The 25041-nt window shown below is 48.1% G+C and overlaps 3 protein-coding genes and 1 pseudogene across 3 annotated transcripts in view; 1 reads left to right on the top strand and 3 right to left on the bottom strand.

Annotated features, from left to right (window-relative positions):
- Nucleotides 1-5023, bottom strand: part of ZSWIM3 (zinc finger, SWIM-type containing 3) — a 23434-nt gene extending 18411 nt beyond the window's left edge. Inside the window, exon 1 of the mRNA XM_006881737.1 lies at nt 4869-5023. Within this exon, the coding sequence (XP_006881799.1) occupies nt 4869-5023 (155 nt within the window). The remainder of the gene's footprint in view (nt 1-4868) is intronic.
- A 482-nt stretch (nt 5024-5505) lies between these two features.
- ACOT8 (acyl-CoA thioesterase 8) lies at nt 5506-21869 on the top strand. The gene is made up of 6 exons (XM_006881582.1): nt 5506-5624; nt 7313-7449; nt 13434-13659; nt 19394-19551; nt 19968-20162; nt 21620-21869. Exons 1-6 carry the CDS (start codon nt 5506-5508, stop codon nt 21736-21738), a joined length of 954 nt encoding a protein of 317 aa, XP_006881644.1. The 3' UTR covers nt 21739-21869.
- Nucleotides 17712-18313, bottom strand: LOC102853794 (annotated as a pseudogene).
- Nucleotides 21870-22192: 323 nt separating the features above from the next.
- SNX21 (sorting nexin family member 21) overlaps nt 22193-25041 on the bottom strand; it is an 11262-nt gene continuing 8413 nt past the window's right edge. Inside the window, exon 5 of the mRNA XM_006881736.1 lies at nt 22193-22867. Within this exon, the coding sequence (XP_006881798.1) occupies nt 22193-22867 (675 nt within the window). The remainder of the gene's footprint in view (nt 22868-25041) is intronic.

The following is a 25041-nucleotide window of genomic DNA, read 5'->3' as shown; positions in this document are numbered from 1 at the left end:
TCAAATCAGATCTGACTGGTACAGGAGGAAATTGTTCCTCCTTCTCTGGCAGAGCATCTGGTGGATTTGAACCATGTACCTCTGGGATTGCAGTACAGCTTCTTGCCACTAGGCCACCAGAGCTCCCCTTATGACTTTCTTTTCTTATTTCCTACAGCATCTATTTCCCCAAATCATATAAAGACGTACCTTCGAGATAGTGCAAGCTTGGTTCTAAAACCACTACAATAAATTAACAACCACAATAAATAACTCACATGAATTTTCTGGTTTCCCAATGCTTACAAAAATCATGTTAACACTATAGTATTGTCTACTGAGGGAGGCTCTGATGACTTAGCGGTAAGGAATTGTGCTGTCAATTCAAAGGTACATGGTTCAAATCCACCAGCTGCTTTGTGGGTGAAAGATGGGCACTCTCCTCCCGTGTGATTTGCTGCCTTTGAAAACCTGCTGGAGAGTTAGCCATGAATTGGTTTCAACTTGACGGTATACAACAACAACAACAACAACAACAGCAGTCTACTAAGTGGGCAGTGTTGTTGTTAAGTGCCGTCGAGTCACAGGCGACTCATAGCAACCCTATGAACCAAAGACCTGAACACTTGTATATAACTTTCATCGTTTCTCCAAGTTCATAGGAAGTGAACAGTAGTATTATGAAAAAATTTTCAAATACTGTGAGAACTACCAACAGGTGACACATAGGTCTGAAGGGAACTCATATTGTTAGCAAAATGGCATCAGTAGACTTGTTGGATATAAGGTTGTCACAAACTATCAATCTGTAAACACAATGCAGTACTGTCAAAATGCAATTAAAGCAAAGTACAATAAAATAAATTATGCCTGTATTTAGCACTTGATGAAGCATTCATTCAATAAAAAATGACTTACTACTTGTTATGGGCCAAACCCTGTGCAAGACCCCGGGGATACACCCATGAACCAGGATCCCTCCCAACACAGGAAAGCTCTGGGAACCCTATTGTGAAGCAATATGTGAAGAATTATAACGGATGTTTCTGGAACACTGAAGGAACATCAAACCTACACTTGGGAAATTAAGACTTCCTGGAAGAACACAGAGATGAAAGACAAAGGAACAATTAGCTAAGGCAGAATGTCCCTCCAGGGGTCCAAAATGACCTCTGTTTGCATCAAAATGGATGTTTTAACACTCATTTAGAAACACTTAACATTCATTTCATATTAACACTCTGCGTTTTCATGGAGTAAGTCAATCTGATTCTAGAATTTCCCCGGCCCTCCCAACTACACTGCCACTTGATATTGGGTCTAAAGTAGGTTTCTTTTAATTTTAAAACTGGGTGCGTTTAAAGGTAAATGTTAAGTCAATTGTACAACAGGATTTAGCATGAGCTGAGATGACGACACACACAGAGCCTGACATATGAGAAGTGAGTGAAGCTACGTGGATGGGTGAGGCAAGCCACCCCAGCCCGAGGATATGATAAGCACTGGAATCAGTAAGCTGTGGCCTTGTGTGGAAAAGGTCCTATGTGGATGATGGATGGGAATGTCAGAAGGCTTAGAAAACCTGATGAGTCAGATTATGGATCTTGGACTTCATCCTGACGATGACCAGAACGCCTCACTTGATGTGAAGGGGCTGAGCTGGGTACCTTTGCATTCTTCTCGTTTTATGGCAGAATGTTACGTGCACAGGAGAAAATCCACACATATTACCGTAATACCTAGATTTCTAGGAAGATCCCAGCTGATCTCACTTCCATTTTCCCAACCGTGTTACCTTCTCACACTTAAATGTGCCTTTGTTCCCAGGGCACTTCCTTCCTCTGATCAAACCCCTCCTTGCTACTCAATAATACACACCACTGAGTTTCCACTCTAATTACAAAAAATCCATTGCCTTTGATAGGTCGGTTCCAACCAACAGTGACCTCATGTGTCTCAGAGCAGAACTTCCTCACAGAAATTTCTTTCCTGCCATCTTTAGCTGATTGCCAGGGACTTCCCTATGCAGTGCTGCCGGGTAAATCTGAACCACCGACCTTTAGATTAATAGTTGGGGGAAACCTTTGGCACTAACCCATCCTATTCTAGCCTCTGCACGCATTCACTGCCCAGAGAAACCACTATTTGCAGAGTGAAGCCTTTTCCTACCACCTAGGCATGTTAATTCCTCAACCGTAAGATCCTTGTAAACCATTCACATACCTGAGTCCAAGTCTATTACACCTTAAGCTCTTGGAGGATAGGTGGGATTTTTTTTGTTGTTGTTTATTGGTTTGCTTCCAAAGTTCATATACATTGTGTTTCACACTATTCTTCATTCACATTGTGTATCACACAATCATTCTCATGCATTATGTTTTTGTGTGTGTGATCTGGGTTGGTTTTTTTTTTTTCTTTTCTTGTGTACCATCAAATCCAATCTAATTGGTACAGGAGGAGAATGCCCCTCCTTCTCCAGCAGAGCATCTGGTGGACTTGAACCCTGTGCCTTTGGGATTGCAGCAGACCTTCTTGCCACTAGGCTACCAGAGCTCCTGCATTATGTTTTATAAAAATGAATCACCACTGGAACTTGCCCGTCATTATAGGCTGGATTTTTGAATAATTTTTATTTCATCTGTAGGGAGTTCTAAAGGCCTGTTGTTGTTGTTAGGTGCTGTTGAGTCAAGCATGACATTGCTGACCAATGAACAAAAGGTATCTGAACCCTGTCCTATTCTGTGCCATTGTCTTTATTTCAGACATACTTGATCCAATTCCTGCAGACACTGCATCAATCCATCTGGTTAGGCATCTGCCTCTTTTTTGCTGTCTGCCTTTCCAAGCATGATATCCCTCTCCAAGAAATAGCCTCTCCTAACAACATGTGCAACGTATGTGAGATCCAGCTTTGCCATCTTTGCTTCCAAGTGGAAGCTTGCTTCCTTCTCTGAAGGAAACTCTGGTGGGCTAGTGGTTTAAGAGGCTGTGCTGTAATCCCAAGTGGTACTCTCTGGCTGTACGTTCTCCAAGACATACCTGTTTGTCCTTTTAGCAGTCCGTGAGATATCCTGATGGCCTAGTCTAAGGAATCGCATTGCCAATTCAAAGGTAGGTAGGTGGAATCCACCAGGTGCTCTGCAGGAGAAAGACGGGCAGTTTCCTCCCTTTCAATTTACAGCCTCTGAAACCAGCTGGGGACGGTCAACAATGAGTTGGTTCCAACTTGATGGTATTTAACAACTTCAACTGTATCCAATACAACACTACACTTCTGAGTAGTGGAGAGAGTACAGCCTGACTCTCTAGCTGTGGAGGTTTGTAAAACATCTCAACCTAGGGATCTCCAAACTGGTATCCTTCAGATACCCTTCTTCTGATGCTCAAGAGTTGATTCAAAGGGTCCATGCTACAATTATTTTATTTTACTATTTTGTGTGTGTGTGTACCATCAAATCAGACGTGTCCTCAAATCAGACGTGTCCGGTGCAGGAAGAGATTACCCCTCTTTCTCCAGCAGAGCATCTGGTGGATTTGAACCACATGCTTCTGAGAATGCAGTTCAGTTTCTTGCCACTAGGCCACCCGAGCTGCCCTGCATGCTACAATTGAAATCGACTTCCAAATTCTCAAGAACTAGACAAATTCACACAAAAGCCTGGGTTTCTGATTCTTCTTGCCTAAGATTGTGACAGCACTGGACCTTTCTGCTTCACATGGTGGCAATCGGCTGGAGCTGATTAGAGGGGACCTGCTCTCCAGTCTGTTTCAAGTCATTCTTCTCTCTGTGTTCCTAGCACGGATGTCTTGGTGGTGTTATTTCACCATTTTTATGCTTATAGTAAAATAAAGTTACGCTACACTTTCTTACACTGGGAGGTTTCGCCTGAGCCTTGATGACATCTGCGTGTCTTTTTTTTTTAATTTTTTTTTTCATTTGCGTGTCTTTAAGCTTATTTTCTTATCTGCTAAATGCAAACAGTGACATTTAATCCAAATGCTGCTTGGAGCACATCTCAATTGTTTGAAAAATGGTTGCTAATATTAGGAGCCTAAGATTCCTTTGTAAAATGAATGAATGAATGAACTGACCACTGAGTGACCTGTCACTGTTGTTGTGTGTCACTAAGTCAGAACCGACTTTTAACTGACTCACTAGTGGGTTTTCAGAGGCAGTTAATCTCATGCCAACTGCAGGTCTTTGGAACTGCAGTGTAGCTTCTTAGCTCTAGGCCACCAGAGCTCCATGATTAGGAGCTCAAGAACCCTTTATAGAATGAATGAATGAATGAATGAATGAACGAACTGGTCAGCGATTGACCTGTCACTGTTCTGTGAAAAGCAAATCACTAAAGCGTCTTTAAAACCATTTCTTTAGAGCATATTTTGTGTCTGGAATACTGCATGTGTTCCCAAATGTGGGGCACATTCCAGTTAGATATTCCAGAAAAGCTTGTGGAATAAAGGAACTAGTGAGTGAAGGTGAAATAAAAACCCAAACGCATTGCTGTCAAATCAGAACCCACTCATAACTGGCCCTCCGAAGGTTTCTGAGCCTGTAAATCGCAGAGGAGGAGATTTACCCATCAAGCTCCTGCAGACCAGAGCGGCTGGTGGATTCGAACCACCACAGTGGGCTAGCAGTGCAGCTCCCTAAGGGCTACTCCGCCAGCGCTCCCCGAAGGTGGAGTGAGTGGCCACTAAGCGGTATCTATGGAAGTTCTGCCCCATTTCCACAAAGCACACACAGCAGATGCTCCCTAAGTGCCAGCTGGTTGAGTCTGAGACATGGACCCTACAGCACGCCCTCCTCCTCCAGGCCGCCCACCTGAGGGCTCAGCGCCCTGCTCCCCATCCTCCTGTCCCACCCCGCCCTGACCCGCCCTTACAAGATGTCCTCACGGACGGAGGTGCCATGGTGGAGGTTGTGGAAGTAGACGGAGATGCTGTCTCTGATAATGAAGGAACATCGGTTCTCCTTTTTGTAAGCGCTGAAACATTCAAGGAAGTCGTCGTAGGTCTTGAAGCAGCTGCCCAGCTCCATGGCTGCCCCCTCAATTCGCACACCAGGGGTCAAAGGTCACTATGAGGATCTACAGGGTGGTCTAGGCCCAGAGCCTTTACAAGTTGGCTCCACTTGAGTGGCTGATGATGGAAGGGAGACTGTGAACAGGTCAATGCTTTACAGAGTTACGAGGGTGAGGGTCCTCCTGACTAGGTGACCGGGAAATTCATGCTCAGCCCTTATTATTGATGAGGCCCGAGGCTCCGCCCCCTGAAGTCCTATCCAATCACACACAGCATTTTTGGACGGGCACTCGTTTTATCCAATAGGCAGAGAGCTGCCGCCATATCTACTGGAAGACTGACGGGCCCTCCAACCAATCATCGTTGGGCTCTCACCTTCCCACCGTCCTGCAGGACACATCCTGTTACTAGGACAATTTGCCGGAAGCTGCGGGCTCCAGCTGGGTTTCCGCGTGCCCCGCCCAGTGCAGTGTCCAGTTCCGACAGCAAACGAGCAAGATGCCTTTCCTACAGGCTCCAGAGGACAAGCAGGACGGCGACCGTACCCCCGGGGACTTGCGCAGCGTGCTAGTCACCAGCGTGCTCAGCCTCGAGCCGCTGGATGAGGACCTCTTCAGGTAGCTGGCCGCACCTGGCCCACGCCCCCACCTTGGGACAGAGGCTCCTGATTGCGGGCGCCGCCACCCGGTATCCCCAACTCTGGGCTGGCTCTGCTGTGATCGAGAGAGAGTTTGTCCTCCCCAGAGCCCTGTCCGCACTGCCCAGCTTCCTCCCGCGCACGGCGCCGGGACCGCGGAGCGCCATTCATAAGGAGGTCTGACGATCTGGACCGATTGAAGTGGTGGCCTGACAGCTGTCAGCCTTGAGGGGACATGTCCTAGGGGAGCCAGCCCACAAAGGGTGGGAATTTGCTCAGTTTGATCAGGCTTAAATTTTTTTTTTCTTTAGTAAAAGGCGAAAGATTTATTCGATCTGAAGAGAAACAAGAGTATCAGGCTTAAAATTTTAGAGAGACCCGTGCTCGCTTTGACAGTACATACACTAAAATTGGAACGATCCAAATACGTTATCATGGGCCTTACACAACGATGACAGGCAAATTTGTGAAGCGTTCTATATTTTTTTAAGAAAGAACATTTCGGGGCCGTTAGTCTGCAGCTGTTTGCATTTCTCCCACTGTTTCTTACACTCTTTTTTCCTTTCCTTTATGTTTCTCACGGCACTTTAGAACCGGTTGCCTCTTTCCTTCAATGCCACTTAAAGCTCTTGCCTGCAGCTAGGGTTGTAATTACTCCACCTGCAAAGCTCCTTCTGCCTTTTGAGGTTATCTTTCAAGTTAACCTCCCTTGCCTACACTTACCAAACTGTCTCCCCAAGGAAACCCACTGCCAGAATCTGGTTTCAATTCATAATGACCCTAGAAGATAGGACAGAACTGTCCCCAGGGGGGGTTTCTAGGTTCCCATCTTTACAAAAATGGACTGCCACATCTTTTTCTTAGACCAACAGCTGGAGCCAACCTTTTGGCTGGCTTCCAGGTACTGTTAACCACTGTGCCCACCAGAGCCCTCCTCCGCACCATCTCTCCCTGAGCTTGCAAATAACTCCCTGGGGGGTTATTTGTAATACTCTGCTTTGGAAATGCTAAATTGATGCTGGGCAATGGAGGCCAAAGAGCTAGTCCCGCTGGGAGATTGCCCATCTTTCTGTCACGGAGCAGGTTGTAGACTCAAACCACACACCTGTGGGTTTGCAGTGCAGTTGCTTACCAGTAAGGCTTCATTGCGTGAGGAGTATAGAGACAAACCTGAATGCAATCTACCCAGGCTCAATAAAGGTTTATTAGAGAAAGTACTTTGCAATGGGAGACCCTGGAGATGAGGGGTGGAAAAGGAATGACCCCATGACTCTAAGCTCCGCTCTTAAGGTTCATCTTAGTCCTTTAGAGGGTAGTGGGAGAAACATGGGGTTTGGGAGCTCAAAAGACACCAGCACTGTCCAGGTTTGCAGTGTTTAAGCTGTGTGACCTTGATCAAGTCATTTGCCCTCTCTGATCCTCATTCTCTTAATGTGAAGTGACTTGGATTGTTATCTTTAATCAAATCCACAGACAGGCTTTGGGTGGTCATGAAGCTAAAGAGTGAGGCGTAAGTGATGCTTGGGAGAGGGTTTAAGGCTTTTATCAGTTTCTCAAAAGGATCCTAAACCCCAATAAAGTTAAAAGACTCCACACTAGAAGTTTATTTGGACTTGAGGATTTACCCTCACCTCCCAAGTCTCTTCCACTTTCCCTCTCTTCCCACAGAGGAAGGCATTACTGGGTACCCACCACTCAGCGGCTGTTTGGGGGTCAGATCGTGGGTCAGGCCTTGGTGGCTGCAGCCAAGTCTGTGAGCGAAGACGTCCACGTTCACTCCCTGCACTGCTACTTTGTCCGGGCAGGTAAAACACCCCCTCCATACCCCCGCACAGTCCTGGGGGCCAGCAGCCATTTCCTCTTGGCCTTGGAAGGTTGACAGAGGAGAAAGAGGGAGAGAAGGGGACCTTAGGAGCCATTTCCCTCGGCTTTGGGGTTGCTGACAGAAGAGAAGAGAAAAATGGAGACGGGATTTTAGTCTCAGGGGAGCCAAGAGAAGAACAAAGCCTTGAGCCAGCCAAGACCTTGGACTTTACACTTGCTGAAGTTCACTGTTAACTTGTCCTCTGGCCCATCATGACACGAGACTTGTTAATGTGTGCTGCCTGCTGGTGTGTGCACTGTGCTAGATCCTCGAATCTGCTAGAACCTCTGCTAAGGGACTGGAGGTAGGCAGCCTGGCGTGGACAAAACTCCAGCCTGGGAGCAGAGAGCTTTTAGTGGATGATAGACTCTGAAGTTGGTTTATGCTCGGCTCAACAAAGGAGCAAAGGTGCTCTTTTAAAACCCACACTCACTTTTGCGAAACCAACCAACAAACAAAATCTCAATTGGATTTCCCCAATTTAGAAAGTCCTTTTCCTTTCCAAAATGGAAGTCCTTGTCTTCTTCAGCAAACCCACTGAGAAGACTTTGTTTCACTCTCTATTATGTGATTTCTATTCAGCAAACAATAGGGAAGTGTTTTATTTATTTTACAAATGAAAAAGTAGTTACAACAAGGAATCTGTTTTTATCGCTATGTCACCATGTTCTTCACTTTCATCTCTTTATTGCCTGTCCACCTTGACCTCATTACCATAAAGTATCTGAATACTTAGCATCCTGGGTTCCTTCCTTTGTGCTAATTGCGAACAAATGTATATTTTATGCCTTCGATCTGGTTGTAAGCTTCACAGATTCCAACCTTTTGCTGTTGATATCCCCCATACTTGGAAAAAAAACCCTGATTGTTGGTTTGGCTTGGTTTTGTAGAGGTAAATGCATTACTTAGTCTCCCCAAACGTGTGTTTGCATTCAATGATGGAGGATTTTGAAGCCTATGCAATGAATGCCTCTAGTACAGTCTGTTGCGTCTTAGGTGCTGATTTTTTTGGATGATGAATTTATGGGGAAAACTTGCCTGGCACAAAGCACAGTTGGGTACATTATCTTGCTTTAGTCCACTTAAACATGAGAATGGGCACTCCTGTCACCACTTTATGGGTAAGGAACCCAAGGACGTGAAGAAGTTTGGAAACAGCTTCCACAGCCGCTCAAAAAAGGCAGAACCAAGATTTGAACCCAAGTTTCCGTGCTTCCAGCTCCACACTCTTCTCTCCATGTATCCCTTTCTCTTTTTACTTGTGAAGATAATTCCAAACCTCTGGAGAGCTGTTAGGGGTCCTGGTCCAGGTCTGAGGGGAAGGATCCTCTTCCTTGTACCATTTCCAGACTGATATCAGTTCCTTGTCAGTTAATCACTGGTGGTGTCTTCCCTACCTTATCCTAGAAACAATGCAAAATATTGCAAGATCATTGACAACAATCAATAGACAGTCAAAAGCCACAGGAGACCAGGCTTGTATAGGCATAGTCATGGGGTAGATTACTTTTTAAAAAAACTGAGTTATGATTTTTTTATTAACTTTAATGAAAGTTTACAGAGACTTAGGGTTTCCAACCGTTGTTCACTTTTCTGATTTATACTTTTAAAAATCTATTTTATATTGGCATGCATACAAAATTCATGTACATTGTGTTTCACACATTCCTTATTCATATTGTTTCGTATAATCATCTCATGTTGTTACGTGCCATCAAGTCGTCTGCATCTCATAGTGACTCCATGTACAACAGCTCTAAACCCTGCTCTGAGCCAGCCTTATTGTCTCTGACACTCCCATTCCCATTACCCCAGTCACTGAATCAATCCATCTCATCGAGGGCCTTCCCCTCCTGCGTTGTCCCTCCACCCTCCCAACCATGACGTCCCTCTCCAAGGACTGGTCCCTCCTTGCAACATGCCCAGAGCATATCAGACAGAGTTTCAGAACGAACCTGTTTGTTCTCCTAAGATTATCATAGATTATGATGTTGTTTTTTTAAATTTTTATTTTATTAGGGTTTTTTTAAGGTGAAACTTTTTTTTTCAATTTTTTAAATTTTATTTTGTATTATTTTGTGTGCGTGTACTGTCAAATCAGATCTGACTGGTACAGGAGGAGATTGTGCCTCCTTCTCTGGCAGAGCATCTGGTGGATTCGAACCTTGTTCCTCTGGGATTGCAGTGCACCTTCTTGCCGCTAGGCCACCAGAGCTCCCCTATTTTATTAGTTTTAATGAACATTTACAGAGATTTCGGGTTTTCATTCATTCATTGTTGCACTGTTTTCTCCACCCTCATCCCCAGTTCGTTCTTCTTTCCACCCCCTTGAATGTCTGTTTTAATTGTCCAATTGCCACAGTGCTTGTCAAAGCCATTTCTGATTAATCTCCTTTGTCATTGTGTCCTTTGCCATTCCCTAAGAGAGACTTCACCCTGATTCATAAGGAAAAGGGGATGGTATATTCCCTTAGCTACTTCCTGCTGAAAAGGGACGCTGTAGGTTTCAGGGTGAAGATCTTCTCTCACTACTCTAAAGGGCCCCTTTGGCAGTAGGAAACACATAGACTATTATGGAGATTGATTTTGAAATTTAGATGCACTGTTATCAATTGTGCTTAGCCTTACATGTTCATATCCTTGAAGATGTATCATGGAAGTGTTGCAGCCTAGAAGATACAAATTTAACTAGCAAGTTAAAAGTGCATGAGTCAAAAATTAAAAAGCAATAATATTCCGAGTAGAGGTTCTAATAGTGGCACAAATCAAGTTACAGAGGGAAGGGGGTTCTTATAATAAAAGGCCTACTGAGTAGCACTTTGTCTATTATAGTGTAGAGGTTAGGAACCTCAAGATGTAGAGGCTCAGCTATGTCATTTACTGTTCTTAAGTCCTGGAGCAAATTCCATCTACCACTGGGTTGTTTTACAACTCAGAAGTCCACATGCAAGGCAGAGGTGAAGTGTTTTATGAAACTAATCACCATTGATCTCTGCCCACTGTTACCCTATCTTTTCAGGTCCCCATTAAGATCTTTCCTAATCCTTCACCCACTCCTTCCACCCAGCAAACCCTGCGACCTGGGACCTGGTGCTTTCCCCACCGCCTCCCTTCCCCCCTTTGGCCTTTTGCACACATCTTACTAGCTATTCTTCTATAATAATTGTCTCATGCAGTATTTGTCTCTGTGAGACTGAGTTCACTCAGCAGGTTAAGGCATATTGTGGTAGTTTCTCACATCATTTCGTTCTCAGCTCCTGGCAGCAGGGCAAAAAGGGAAGTTCTGGTTCGCTTTTTTTTTTAAATGATGGACTTCTACCACATATTTCATAAAGAAGACAGAGCCACTAAGACTGTTTCAAAAGGATACTTTCTTTTTGTCCTGTAAAAAGTGTTGGGGCGGGCAATGTTTTGCCGTTTACATGATCAGCTCTGAAAGCTCAGAACACCATACTCCATGCCGGGTTTTGTTTTTTTTTAAATTTTTATTTATTTATGTGTGTGTGTGTGTGTGTGTGTGTGTGTGTACCGTCAAATTAGGTTCCTCCTCCTTCAGCAGAGCATCTGGTGGATTTGAACCGCGCACCTCTGGGATTGCAGTGCAGTTTCCTGCCACTAGACCACCAGAGCTCGCCCATGCCGTGGTTTTTAGTGAGGTAAAAGAAACGTTGTACGAGGCAGTGTGCCAGGTTTAGAGCTTGGAGAACCCAGAGCAAGAGTCAGCTCACCTTTTCCCTGTGAAGGATCAGGTGGTGAATCCTTTAGGTTTGTAGGTATTTTTTCATGCTGTGATTAAAGTGCTGGCTGCAAGCCAAAAGGTCAGTGGTCTGAACCCTTAGCTTCTGTGTGGGCGTCAGTTGGGACAGCCTGCTTCCTAACAACGGAGAGTCTTGGAGACCCCATAGGTAGTTCTCCTCTGCCCTCCGGGCTCGGTACCAGCAGGAATTGACCCAGTACCAGTGGGTTTGGCCTTAGTGGTGGTGGGTTTTAATTTTTGTGACTACAGAACTCTGTTGTATGGCTTTTAGAAACAGAGACGATTGAGTCTCCAACAAATGATTGCAACTGTGTCCCAGAGACTTTATTTACCAAAACAGTTGGCAGGCTGGGATTGGCCCACAAGCCAAGTTTGCTGAGCCCTGATTGAAAGAATTGATTGCACAGTTATGGATGGCCTCACTCCAGGCAGGATATGGGGTAAGAGGATTTCTTTTTTTAAAAAAAAAAAAATTTATTTTAATTCTATTCTATTCTATTTCCTTTTATATATTTTTTATTTTTTACCGTCATTCCATTCCATTCCATTTTATTTATCTTTTTATTTTTACCATCACATCGATCTGACTGGTACAGGAGGAGATTGCCCATCCTCCAGCAGAGCATCTGGTGGATTTGAACTTTGTGCCTCTGGGATTGTAGTGCAGCTTCTTGCCACTAGGCCACCAGAGCTCCCTCGGGATAAGAGGATTTGTTTATCAAACATGGACTGGTTATGTGCCAGATAGTATATTCTAAACATAACCACAAGCTCATTTCTCTTGCAAAAACTCATTGCCTGTAAGTTGGTGCTTACTCAAAGCGTCTGACCCTCCCAGCACATTTTCAGAGGCTCTAAGTTGCCCAAGAAGAGCTTGCCCATCTTTCTCCTTCGGAGCAGCTGGTGGATTCGAACCACCAGAGACATGCCCCCTTTGAGTCAGCAGCACCACCCCCTGTGGACTATACCCCCAGAGCACCTTTCCATCTCATAAAAATCCCATGATATCAAAACAACTATGAGATATCATCTCACCCTAGTAAGAACAGCAAAATTTAACAGAATAGCAAACAACAAATGCTGGCGAGGTTGTGGAGAAACTGGAACCCTTATTCACTGTTGGTGGGAGTGTAAAATGGAGCAACCACCGTGGAAGGCGTTGTGGCGCTTTCTCAAAAAGTTGCAAATAGAGATAACCATTTGACCCAGCAATTCCGCTACTGGGAATGTACCCCAAAAGACCATAACTGACACCCAAGCAGATATATGCACACCCATGTTTATTGCAGCTTTGTTCATGAAAGCAAGGAGTTGGAAACAATCTAAGTGCCCATCATCAAATGAATGGATAGAGAAGTTGTGGTATATTCACACAATGGAATACTACATTGCGTTGGAAAACAAGGAACTCATGCAATTTTATTCAAATGGTGACCCTGGAGGACATTATACTGAGTGAAGTATCTCAGTCACAAAAGGACAAATACTGCATAGTACCACTGTTGTAAAACAGGACTGACCTTGGGGTTGAGGAGAGACTGAGAAAGATGGGTTCAATAATGTATACTGCATTGAAACAGATGAGGGAGAAAACTGCTTAAAAGGGGTATTTGATTAGGTATTTTTGTCATGACAGGAGTCCAGAGTGAAGGCTGCATAGTGGAGTGGACCTAGGGGGAGGGCTTGTAAAACGATGAAAGAATTTTTCTTTTACTTTCCCCAGAGGGGAGTGTTCTGGGGAGGGGGAGGGTTGGAAGGGGAGAAAAGTGCAACAATGAATGGATGGAAATCCAAAGTCTCTGTAAATTTTCATTGAAATTAATAATAAATTTTAAAAAATTTCCATGATATCTGAGCATAATGGGAAGCCCATTTTGCAGATCTGTTGAGTGCTCAGAGAGGTTAAGTGACTTTTCTAAGGTCACACAGCTGGTGAATGGCAGGACCAGGGTCTGAGTGCAGGAAATCTAGCCATGTTCAAGCATTCTGTGCCGTTGACAGGAGGTGCTCTCCACCCACCCTGAGAGCGTTTCCGTGTTAGGTTCAGCTCTGCAGCCCCAGCACCTGGGCTCAGTCCTGAAAAGAGAAAGAGGAGGATGAGTGGCAGAGTTGCCCCAGACCTTTGTGCTGACCACACGCTGGTGGCGTGTCCCTTGTGTCCCTTGCAGGAGACCCGAAGGTGCCAGTCCTGTACCAGGTGGAGCGGACGCGAACGGGGGCGAGTTTCTCAGTCCGCTCTGTGAAGGCAGTGCAGCATGGCAAGCCCATCTTCATCTTCCAGGCCTCCTTCCAGCAGACCCAGCCCAGCCCCGTGCAGCACCAGTTCTCCATGCCCACCGTGCCCCCGCCGGAGACACTACCCGACTCTGAGACCCTCATTGGCCAGTACTTGAGGTGAGAGGCCTGGAGGTGCTGAGAAGTGGTCCCCGCAGGAGATCCTCTTCTGCATCTCGGCCAGCAGTTAAGAAATACAGACTAGAATAGAAGACAGCAGGGTGTTTGGTGTGTCAGAAGGGCAAGAGTCCAGGTGTGAAGCTTTTGTTTTTACTATGTGTGTGTCTTGGTCATGATATAAAATTCAGTCACTGTAGCCATCGTTCCAGCTTTCTTGTTGTTATATGTGATCAAGTCAGAACCAACTCATACAGGACCCTCCAGTGGGTTTTCAGAGGCTGTAAGTTGCAAGAAAGAACATTGCCCACCTTTCTCCCGTGGAGTAGCTAATGCATTCAAACTGTCAGCCTCTGGGTTGGCAGCACAACCCCTTACCCACTAGGCCACCAGAGCTCCCTGTTACTACTTTTCTGGGAATTAAAATACTGAAATCCTTAGGAAACTACTTGGTAAACAGTCACCTCCCTGGCCACTGAAGACCCTCCTCTCTTTTCTCCCGGTTACTTGTGATTCTGAAGCTTGGGCAGAGTGGCCGATGAGGGCAGGTGGGATGCTCTCTCGGATTTGGTCGAAGAGCTCTGGCTGGGATTCGCTCTCATTGTTCAGCGCCCTTGCCTTCCAATCAAACCCCACAGCGGTGAGTCTGAAAAACCATGGTCTGGGAGCCCTAGTGGCCTGGCCGTCCCTGTCGGGCTACTAACTGACACACTGGCATCTCAAATCCCCTACACTGGAGAAATACGAGACAGTTGTTCCCATTAAGATGTACATCTTTGGAAACTCAGTGGAAGGTTGGCATCAGCTCAATGGCAGGGGGTTGGCTTGGGGTAGGACAGACTAAAATTGCTCCACTAAACAATGGACTAGGTCCACTGTTTCCAAAGCTGTAATCTTTATGGATGCAAACTCACATCTTTCTCCCATGGAACAACACTGAGTTCACACTTTTTGGTTAACAGTGAAGCAGTTTAACTGCTGCACCACCAGGGTGCCTTGCCTTTGCTTTGTTGTTGTTGTGTGCCATCAAGTTGGAAGTGACCCATAGCTGACCCTCAGGGGTTTTTCAGAGGCAGTTAATTGCATGGGAGGAGATTGCCCATCCTTCTCTCTTGGAGCATCTGGTGGATTCAAACCTCATGCCTTCAGGATTGCAGTGCAGTTTCTTACCAGTAGGCCACCAGAGCTCCCTTAATCCTTTTGTGTTTGTTGTTATTCTTGTTATGTGTCATTCAGTTGCATAGCAACCCTGTATACAGCAGCTCTGAACCCTGCTTTGTCTTGAACCAATCTCATAGCCTCCGACCCACCTACTTCCATTACCCCAGTCACTGAGTCAGTCTATCTCATTCAGAGCTCTCTTGAGCTATCCCTTCACCCTTCTAATCATGATGTCCTTCTCCGAGGACTGGTCCCTCCTGGCAAGATTCCTAAAGTATGTGAGACAGACCTTCAAAATCCTTGCCTCCAAGGAGCAGCCTGAGTTTATCCTCTCTGGAACACACGTGTTTGTTCTCTTAGCAGTCTGTGGTATATTCAGTACTCTTCTCTAGTACCACAGCTTAAAGGCATCAATTCTTTTTCTATCCGTTGTCCAGCTGTCTGATGCATAGCAAGTAGTTGCAAAGACCATGGCGTGGACCAAGCACACCTTGGTCTCTAAAGGGACATCATTGCTCTTCAGTACTCTGGAGAGGTCCCTGATGATGGATTTTTCCAATGTAACTAATCTTTTGATTTCCTGGCTGCTGGTACCAAAAGTCTTGATTGTGGAGCCAAGCAAGCTGAAGCTGTTAACAATCTCAGTCTCTTCTCCATTTATCATGATTCTGCCAATTGGCCCCGTGGTGAGAATCTTTGTTTTCTTGATGTTGAGCTTCAGTCCATATTGAAGGCTGCACTCCTTGACCTTCTGCAGCAAATGCTTCAGGTCCTCTTCAGTTTCAGCAAGCAGGGTTGTTCATCCGCATAACTCAGATTGTTGAAGAGTCTACCTCCAATCCTGATGTCATATTCCTCCTCATAGAGCCCAGCCTCCTGTGTGATCTGTTCCTCATACAGATTGAAAAGGTATGGAGGATGCGTCCCTGGCATATACCTTCCTGATTTTGAACCATGCAGTGTTTCCTTGCTCTGTTCATGACTGCCTCCTGGTCCAAATACAGGTTTTTCATAAGCACAATCAAGTGTTCTGGGATTCCCATTCCTCTCAAAGTTAGCCACAGTTTATTGTGATCTGCACAGTCAAATGCCTTTGCATAGTCAATGAAATATAGATGAGCATTCCTCTGGTACTCACTGCTTTCGGCTAAGATCCATCTAATATTGGCTATAATGTACCTAGTGCCATTGCCTTTTCTAAACCCAGACCACACATCTGCAGTTCTCTGCTGATTCTAGTAATTTTTGGATAATTTTCAGAAGGATCTTGTTTGTATGCAATATTAGTGATATTGTTCAATAATTTCCACACTCTGTTAGATCACCTTTTTTTGGAATGGAAATAGATATGGATCTCTGCCAGTCAGTTGGCCAGGTGGCTGTCCTCCAGATTTCTTGGCGCAACCTGGTGAGCATGTCCAGGGCAGCATCTGTTTGTTGAAATATGTCAATTGATATGCCATCAATTCCTGGGGCTTTGTTTATTGCCAGTTCCTTCAGGGCAGATTGAACTTCCTTTATCAGCACTGGCTCTTGATCATATGTGGTTTCACAAAATTCTTCTGTGTCTGCCAGTTCTTTTTGGTATAGTGACTCTGTGTACTCCTTCCTTCTTCTTTTGATGCTTCCTAGGCCATTCAACATTCTGCCCACAGCATCCTTAAGTATTTTACTGGGTGTTAAATATTTCCAATGTCTTCCAGTAAAGCCATGGTCTTTGCAATCACTTGCTATGCGTCAGAGAGCTGGACAATGACTAGGGATGATAGAAGGAGAACTGATGCCTTTGAGCTGTGGTGCTGGAGAAAACTATTGAATATACCGTGTTCTTCTAGGAGAACAAACAAGTTCATCCTAGAGAGGGTGAAGCCAGTCTGCTCCTTGGAGTCAAGGATTCTGAAGCTCCGTCTGACATATTTTGGACATGTTGCAAGGCAGGACTAGTCCTTGGACAGGATCGTCATACTTGGGAGGGTGGAGGGACAGTGCGGGAGAGGAAAACCCTCAGTGAGATGGATTGACTCAGTGACTGGGGTAATGGGAATAGGTGTGTTGGAGACAATAAGATTGGCACAGGACAGAGCAGGGTACAGGCCTGTTGTACATACGGTTGCTGTGAGTCCCAAGTGACTGAAGGCACATAACAACAACCACCACTACCCAGTAAAACGTATCTCTCATTTAGATCACAGCCAGGAAAGTTTGAAAAGTGCTGGTGCTGGAGTTCCAGGTCTAGATTCAGAGCAGTGGTATTTTCTGCCCAGGACAAGGATACAGGTTTAGAAGCCCTAACAACCTGAGTTCAAATCCAGTCTCTGTTCGTACTTACTCTGTGAGTTTGGTCAAATTGCTTCCCCTCTCTGAGCCCATGCCCTCAGCTATAAACTAGTGCTAGTAATAATTCCTACCTCATAAGGCTACTCTGAGGATTAAATGGGTGAAAAGAGAGAAGGCACTTGGTTATACACTGTTGACTGAGAAGAATAAGCAGGGGTCTGGTATGCAGTCAGCGCTCAGCAAATGTTTGCTGTCCTGAAATGAAGAAGGGTCTTGAGTCTGGAGCTGTTCTGGCCAGTGAGACAGCTGCTAGCCACACGCTGTTAAGTACAAGCTGAGTCGATTCCAACTCGTAGTGACTCTGCAAATGACAAACCTTGCCCCAACCTGCGCCGTCCTTACAGTCAAGGCTGCGCTGGAATCCACTGTCGTCATCATGGCACCAGTTCAACTCTTCGGGCTATCATAAAATGAAAAATCCAGCCCCCGAGTGGTATCAGCCACAGCTCAAGAGCTCAGTTGCCACAGAGGCTAATTGTAGCAGACTGAGGGTAAATTTTTTTTTTGGTGGGGCCACCCCAAAGGGCAGACAGGTTTATTGGGTCACAGCCAGGAGATCAACAGTTGGACTTGGCCACGCGCTCCAATTCGTCCTTCTTCTTGATGGCATAGGAGTTGGAGGAGCCCTTGGCTGCATTAGTGAGCTCATCGGCCAGGCACTCAGCAATGGTCTTGATGTTCCGGAAGGCGGCCTCACGAGCACCTGTGCACGGCAGCCAGATGGCCTGGTTGACACGGCGCAGTGGAGACACGTCCACAGCTTGCTGCCTCACTGTTCCAGCTCTCCCAATACGTGCTGAGTCCTCTCGGGGGCCACTATTCATTCACCAGAACCTGCAGAGGGTTCTCGCCAGTGAGCAGGTGGATGATCTCGAAGGCATGCTTGACAGTGCGCAGTCATGAGCTGCTTGCCGTTGTTGCGACCGTGCATCATGGAGTTGGTGAGGCGCTCCACGATGGGGCACTGGGCCTTGCGGAAGCGCTTGGCGGCGTAGCACCCTGCACTGTGGGGCAGGTACTTGGCATACTTCTCCTTCACTGCAGTGTAGTCCTGCAGGGAAATGTCGTTGATCTGCACGTCGTCCGTGCTCCACTTCCGGAAGAGCTTGATGTCCGGGGTCTCGGCCACCGCAGGCGTGGCTGGGTCCCAATCCGTCATCCTGGACCTGAGCGTAAAGCCAACAAGTCGCAGTCGCTCGGTGTGGACCACGCGCCGCCCTGGCACCGACAGATATTTTATAATTATTAATAATGAGACAGACATCCAGGAATGAGATAGAACAGAGAGCATAAAACAGGGGGCCAGTAGTTCTCGACTGACGGGCCCAAGCCATGCTTCTCTGTGTATTTATTGATAATCAGAGGAAGCAAATCATAAAAAGAATTTCTTGTAAATGAAGCCAAATTTTTCTCTCTTGTCAGCCTAATGCTCTAGCTCAGGAAGTATTTCACACGTAGTAACAACTTTCTCTGTAGGGGGGGCCCTAGCTGTCTCTTGTGTGCAGGGAACAAACAGCTCATTTTCTGTGATCTGTCACAAGAGAAATCCTAACTTATACATTTGTAGTATTTGGTATGAAGTTTGGCTTCCCACAGCTGATGGCTGCCACAGTGGACAGAGCAGATCTAGAACATTCCATCACACAGAGACGGGGCTTTTGAGGCTCGGCATGAAAGCGGTCACCCCCGAGAGCACTAAGGGTGGTCATTCCTGTGGTGAAGGGCCTTCTAGGGAAATGATGCTCTCCCTCCGGGGAAGGCAGTGTTCCCACCTGTTCAGCGTGAGGTAACACGGTCCAGGTTGGGCGGCTATTATCCTGTGAAAGATTGATGGGGTGAGTGTGAACTCTTAGGATCCAAGGCTGCCCCCTCTACTTCCTGAGGTCTGTGTGCTTCTGACAGGCGACGAGGGTGCCTGCCTCACAGGGTCGTGGGAGGAATGAGTGGACGTGACATGCTCTGAATGTGCCCCTCAAGGGTGTGCCTTGCAGCCATGATGGGCTGTGGTCTTCACCGTGCTTGTGAGGAGCTGGGGACGACTCTCTACATAGTGCAGCTGGAAAGATAAGACTGGAGAGATTGCTCACTTGCACAAGGCTCCTATGTGGCCAAGAAGGGGTTCTAGAACTTTACTCCTTCAGCTGCTTCAGGGGAGGTTTGGGGACCAGCCAGGAGTCCAGTGGGGGAAGCAGGGAGTCAGAAAAGGCAACACAGATGAGAAACTTGCCCTTCGTTTCAGGGATCCTAACCTCCACGAGAGGTACCGAGTGGGCCTGAACCGAATAGCTGCTCAGGATGTGCCAATCGAGATCAGGATCATAAACCCACCCACCCTGAACCAGCTGCAGCGCCTGGAGCCCAAACAGATGTTCTGGGTGCGAGCCCGAGGCCATATCGGTAAGAGGCCCCTGTGGGACCCTGGGCTCCTGCTTCCCTCGCTGGGACTCAGTTTCCTAACCTGTGGATGGGGAAGTTGGCCCGTCTCTCTCCAAGGCTGTCTTAGCCCTCTGCTTGAGGAGACTGGGGAAGGTCCCAATGGAAGTCCTTTCTGGGGATGGCGGGGGTACGGCACTGCAGTTCTCCAGGTCCAAAGCTGGACAAGGCCCAGGTGGTAAGAGGGGTGAGTGAAGGCTGCGTCTCAGTCCTTTACTCTTCTTCCCTCGATCCCTCCTGTCTGCACACTCCAGTTAGCTGTCCTTGTGCAGTGACGTCTGTGTTGGTGCACGCAGTGTCTTCCTCCCCCTGCCCCTGCTGGTCCTGAGGCGCAGTGCCCAGGAGCCCAGGGCTGCTAATGAGGCCAGGACCTGTTGCAGGGGAGGGCGACATGAAGATGCACTGCTGTGTGGCTGCCTATATCTCGGACTACGCCTTCCTGGGCACAGCGCTGCTGCCCCACCAGTGGCAGCACAAGGTGCACTTTATGGTCTCCTTGGACCACTCCATGTGGTTCCACGCCCCCTTCCGAGCTGACCACTGGATGCTGTACGAGTGTGAGAGCCCCTGGGCTGGTGAGTGCAGGGCCCCATGGGGCTGGGACACTGACTGTGGTGGGGATCAAGGAGCCAGGTTTCTCAGATGCTGCTGCCCTTTTCCTTTGGACACTGTGCAGGTCACAGCCTCTCCTGCCCTTGCCCCAGCTTTGCCAGCCTTTAACAAAAGGACAGGGTGAAAAGCTTAAGGATGGGACACTCTTGCACTAAATTTCTCTAAAACATGATTCCGAGACCCAGTTCTCGTCCCAGGATCGCACGATTCTGTGTGGTCACTGGTAAATCCTGTTGCCTCTCTGAGCTTGTTTCTCCCCCCAGGTAGATGAGGGTTGCGTAAGAGCTGTGGTGACTCATCAGACCACCGCTTGGGGAGCTTTTTCAAAATAGATTGCAAAAACCCCACAAAACAGATTCCCAGCTCCCAGCCCTTCAGTTGGGAGGGTCAGAGAGAGGAAGACCTTCAACAAGATGGACTTCAGCAGTGGACTCGAATATGTGAGGACAAGGATGGCGCAGGATAGGACACAGTTCAGATGTATTGTTCATAGGGCCTCTGTGAGTTGTACTTGACAGCACTTAACCTTGAAGGATGACTTGGGGACCCTCAGCTCTGCCTTACCAGGTCTCAGATAAGGTCCCTAAAACTTCATTTTTCCAACGTTCACTCAGTGATTGTGAGTAGCCTGGCTGGGGGTCAGGGACTCACCAGACAGAGTACTTGTATGGGAGAGAAATCCATACTTATTCATCAGCAACTCTGCTCAGAACCCTGGGTGCCTTTCCAAGAAGATCTCCTTGCAATGAAGAAAAGCCTTCTCTGTGAAATGGGTACAAACCCTGGAGGACTCTTTATATTCGGGAAAGGGCAGCTCTCTGGGTAACAAGAGGATTAAAATACCAGTGAACAGCCCAAGTCAGGGGTGCGGGATGGCCCTGGTCCTCAGGGCCCAGGTCACAAGCCCCAGAGACAATGTCACTGCCTGGGAAATGGAGCCACACACACCTGCTTCACTGAGCTGCTGGGAGAACTGAATGTGCTAAGTACGGCTCGGGGAGACCAGAGGTTCCCTTCACAAACCCCTACCTTAGGCCCAAGAGACAGCAAGAGAGACTCTGGGACTCATGGCCCTTTCCTCCCCTGGTGTGGGCAGCTTTTGACTTACCAGCCCTGGAGGACCTGGTTAGAGCTTATAAAGGGAGCGGATGGGCTTCCTGACACAATGTGGTCAGAGGTAGGTGGATCTGCTGGACGGAGCCCTTCCCGCTGGGATCTTTTTGAGGCAGCCAGCAGATAATGTGCAAATGCTTATGGGGAGTCTTGCAGGGTTCCCTTGGGAGGGGCCACCCCCAGTGATGGAGCAGAGGAAACTCAAAAGGGGCGATGGGGAGTAGCTGACAGTCAGTGCTCTGGCTTGGGGTGGCGAGTCCCTTCAGCAATGCTTGGCTGCTGTCACCCCCCCCCTCCTCTCCCACAGGTGGCTCCCGGGGACTGGTCCATGGGCGGCTGTGGCGTCAGGACGGGGTCCTGGCTGTGTCTTGTGCCCAGGAGGGAGTGATCCGAGTGAAGCCCCTGGTCTCGGAGAGCAAGCTCTAGCCTAAGGCACCAGCTTGGCCTGGGCCTTCATTCGAGGACCTCCCTGCCACTGCACTCCTGAAGTAAGAGTTACAGTACAAGGCGGGGCCTTCGGCTGCTGGCATCTAATAAAGAGACTGGAACCACTGGAACAAGATGGCCTTTAATTTCCCAGGGCCAGGACAGCCCTTCCTCCACTCAGGACTCCAGGGTCAGTGTCCCCGACCTGAGCACAGCTCCTGGCTGCACCTTAATCTGGAGAGGCCACCCTGCGACTTCTTCGTGGCACCATCCAGGTCAGCGTGGCGAACGCTCATTTCTGACCCCAGTAGGACAGAAGCAGCACACGTTCTTTGGTGACTGCAGATTCTCTGTGGAGCTTCCAGCACCCCCTGCAGCCTCCTAGCCTTGGTCCCTGTCTTCACCAGGCCCCTTCTCCTGGGACTGTCCTTCCCCACGGTGACCCTGGCAACCGTTAGTCCAGCACCTCCTTGATAAGCAGCTCTTTGAGACTGGGGGGCGGCATGGGGGTGAGGCCTGACTCCTGCAGGGCCTGGAGCCGGGCCTCTGTCTGCCGTTTGTCCAGGCCCAGTCGCCAGGAGAGCCGGACATGTGCCTCCAGGAAGGGCGCCAGCAAAGGGTGAGGGTTTCCGTCCCCCAGCACCTGCAGGGCCCGCTCGCAGCAGGCCTGGGCCTCCCCGGGGTTCTCCAGCTCCTGGTGGCACACAGCCAGCCCAGCCAGGGTGAGCAGGGGGCGGTCTGGGCCAGAGGAGGTACTCAGCTGGGTCTGCAGCTGCCAGGCATTGGCCCAGAGCGCCAGTGCCTCCCGGTAGAGGCCCGTGCAGGTGAGGCTCTGTGCCCGCCGCAGCTCGGGCAGCACGAAGAAGTCCTGCAGGGCCTGGGCATGCCGCAGCTCGGGCACTGCCTGCAGGTGGCCCAGAAACTGCTCGAAGGCCCGGCTGCGCCTGGCAATGGTCTCTGCTGTGAAGTTCCGGCGCAGGCGCTTCCGAGGGAAGGAGATGGCGGCCATGGGGCCCCGGAACTGGCGCTGCAGGCTTCGGTGCAGCTGCTCAAAGTCCGAGTAGCGGCGGGAGATCTGGGCCGGCTGGCGGTCAGCAGGCCCTGGGCCCATCACGGCGAGGGTGTAGAGCTGCAGGGGAAGTGAGTGTCAAAGCAGGGGGTCCGAGGGTCCCCAGAGGCCTTTCCTTCCCACCCTCCACCTGCAGGGCTGGGGGCCCAGGAAGGTGGGAGCTGCAGGGACAGTGGCTAGGGAACCCCAGCACCTTACCTGAGGCTCGCCTGAAAGGACCCAGGCCCATGGCAGCACAGAGAGAAAGACAGAGATGAGCTTCAGTCCCCGGGGGCCTTGACCTTCTCTGCCCCTTCTAGGGAGCATACCCTCCCCATAGGGCTGCTGGCTCTGCTGACAGCCCCTCCAGAGCCCAAGAGATCAGCCTGAGCTAACCTCAGGCCCAGCTCGGAGTCTGGTTCCAATCTAGCCACGGAACATGCAGTGGGTCAGGTTATTGCAAGCTTCAGACAGGCCCACAGCCAGAACTGCACAGAGAACAAGGGCGCATGTCCCCAAGTCAGCTTTTACCTCCCTGTGTGACCTTGGGCAATCCAGTCACCCTGCAGGACTCAGAGGCATTCAACAAGGTCAGCAGTGACTTAACATGTACAATCATTGTCCCTGTTTTCCCTCCAAGGGTAAATAAAAGCCCAGTGAATCCCAGGCAGGACATGATGCCCCTTCAATAGCATTGCTGAGTCTCAGTCTTTCTGACTCGAAGCTAAGACACTCTCAAGCTGGTGCTTTTTTTTGGTTTGTTTCTTCAGCACTCTTTCAACACTTCTCCAGTTTTAGAAAAGAGCCAAAAATCTAATCTCAGTTCAGGGCCTCTTCAGGTGCCAACAGCAACCAGCCAGGATTTAGTACACTGCTTGATTTTCGCGGCCTTTACGGCTTGCTTCTATTTATGGTGAGGTTTTCTACACACACTACTCTGTAAAGCTATCTTTTAAAAAAACTTAGGAAAGGGAAAAAAAAATAGCCAGTTCATTTAAAGGAAACCTTAAGCAAATAATAGTACCAGTGGTACTCAGCAAGGATAAGAACTTGGGAAGGTGATGTTGGGACTGGAAACACTGAACGGGTGACCTGAGCTTCCTCGTACACACCTCCCAGGTCTGAGAGAACCTGAATGGGAATGCCGAGCGAGCAGACTTTAAGCGGAGATTAGCAAATATCAGGGATTAAAGGCATACTAAGACCCAACCCAACGACGACAGAGAGAGAGTTACATTGGCCTAGTGGACAGAAAGTTATGTTACCAAGCCAAAGGTAAGTGATTTTAATCTGCAGCCCTCAGGCCAGGTTCAAATTGTTTTCCTGTCAAACATCCTTCTAGGTGGTATAGCACTGGTCTGTGCGTTGCTGTACAGAAGTAACTCGTAGTTGCTATGATGCTGACCACTGTGACACTGATGTGCCAATCATGGTAATGGGTACCCATGGCGGACAGTGTTTGCTGGAGCTTCCCGACTAAAACAAGCCTGGAAGCAGGAGCGGCATCCACTTCCGGAATGGCTTGCCTCCAAAAACATGAACAGTGCTCAAGCCTTTCGTTCATAGGGTCGCTGTGAGTCGTCTACAACTCGATGGCACCAAACAAGACCCAAACCAGTTGCCCATAAGTCGATCCCAACTTGTGGTGACCCTCTGTTGTGTATCAGAGTATAACCATGTTCCAGAAGGTTCTCGCCAGCTGTGATCTTGTGGAAGCTGGTAGCCTTTCTTCTGAGGTGCCTCTGGGTGCATTTAAACCGCAACTTTCTTGTTAGTAGGTTAGCGCCTAACCATTTGTACCACTCCAGGACTCTTATCCTGACAGGCCCACCTTTCTCTCTCCAGTTTGTTCTGTAGAACTGAGTGTTGCTAGCTTCTGGTCGCTGGGATGTACCTACTCTTCTCCTGAAGATCTCACTGTACATGAAAACGCTGTTGCCAGGTGCTGCTGCCTGACACATCGTGACCCCATGTGCAGTGAAATGGGACTCTGGGCCCGGGTAACCTTCACCATCGTAACTGTCTAAGCTCTTTGTTGCAGTCACTGTGAGTCCATCTCACTAAGGGTCTTCCTCTTTTTGCTGACCATTCATCTTATATTAATATACCTTCCCATCAACAAACGAATGGCTAGAGAAGCTGTGGTATATTCGCACAGTGGAATACTATGCTGCATTAAAAAACAAGGAACTCATGCAATATTATTCAAAATGGTTGACTCTGGAGAACATTATGCTGAGTGAAATATCCCAGTC

The sequence above is a fragment of the Elephantulus edwardii genome, unplaced genomic scaffold, assembly GCF_000299155.1.
Source record: "Elephantulus edwardii isolate Elephantulus edwardi_28Jun2011 unplaced genomic scaffold, EleEdw1.0 scaffold00015, whole genome shotgun sequence".
Classification (NCBI taxonomy): domain Eukaryota; kingdom Metazoa; phylum Chordata; class Mammalia; order Macroscelidea; family Macroscelididae; genus Elephantulus; species Elephantulus edwardii.
Note: the sequence above shows the minus strand (reverse complement) of the source record. Positions and strands in the feature narration are given on the sequence as shown.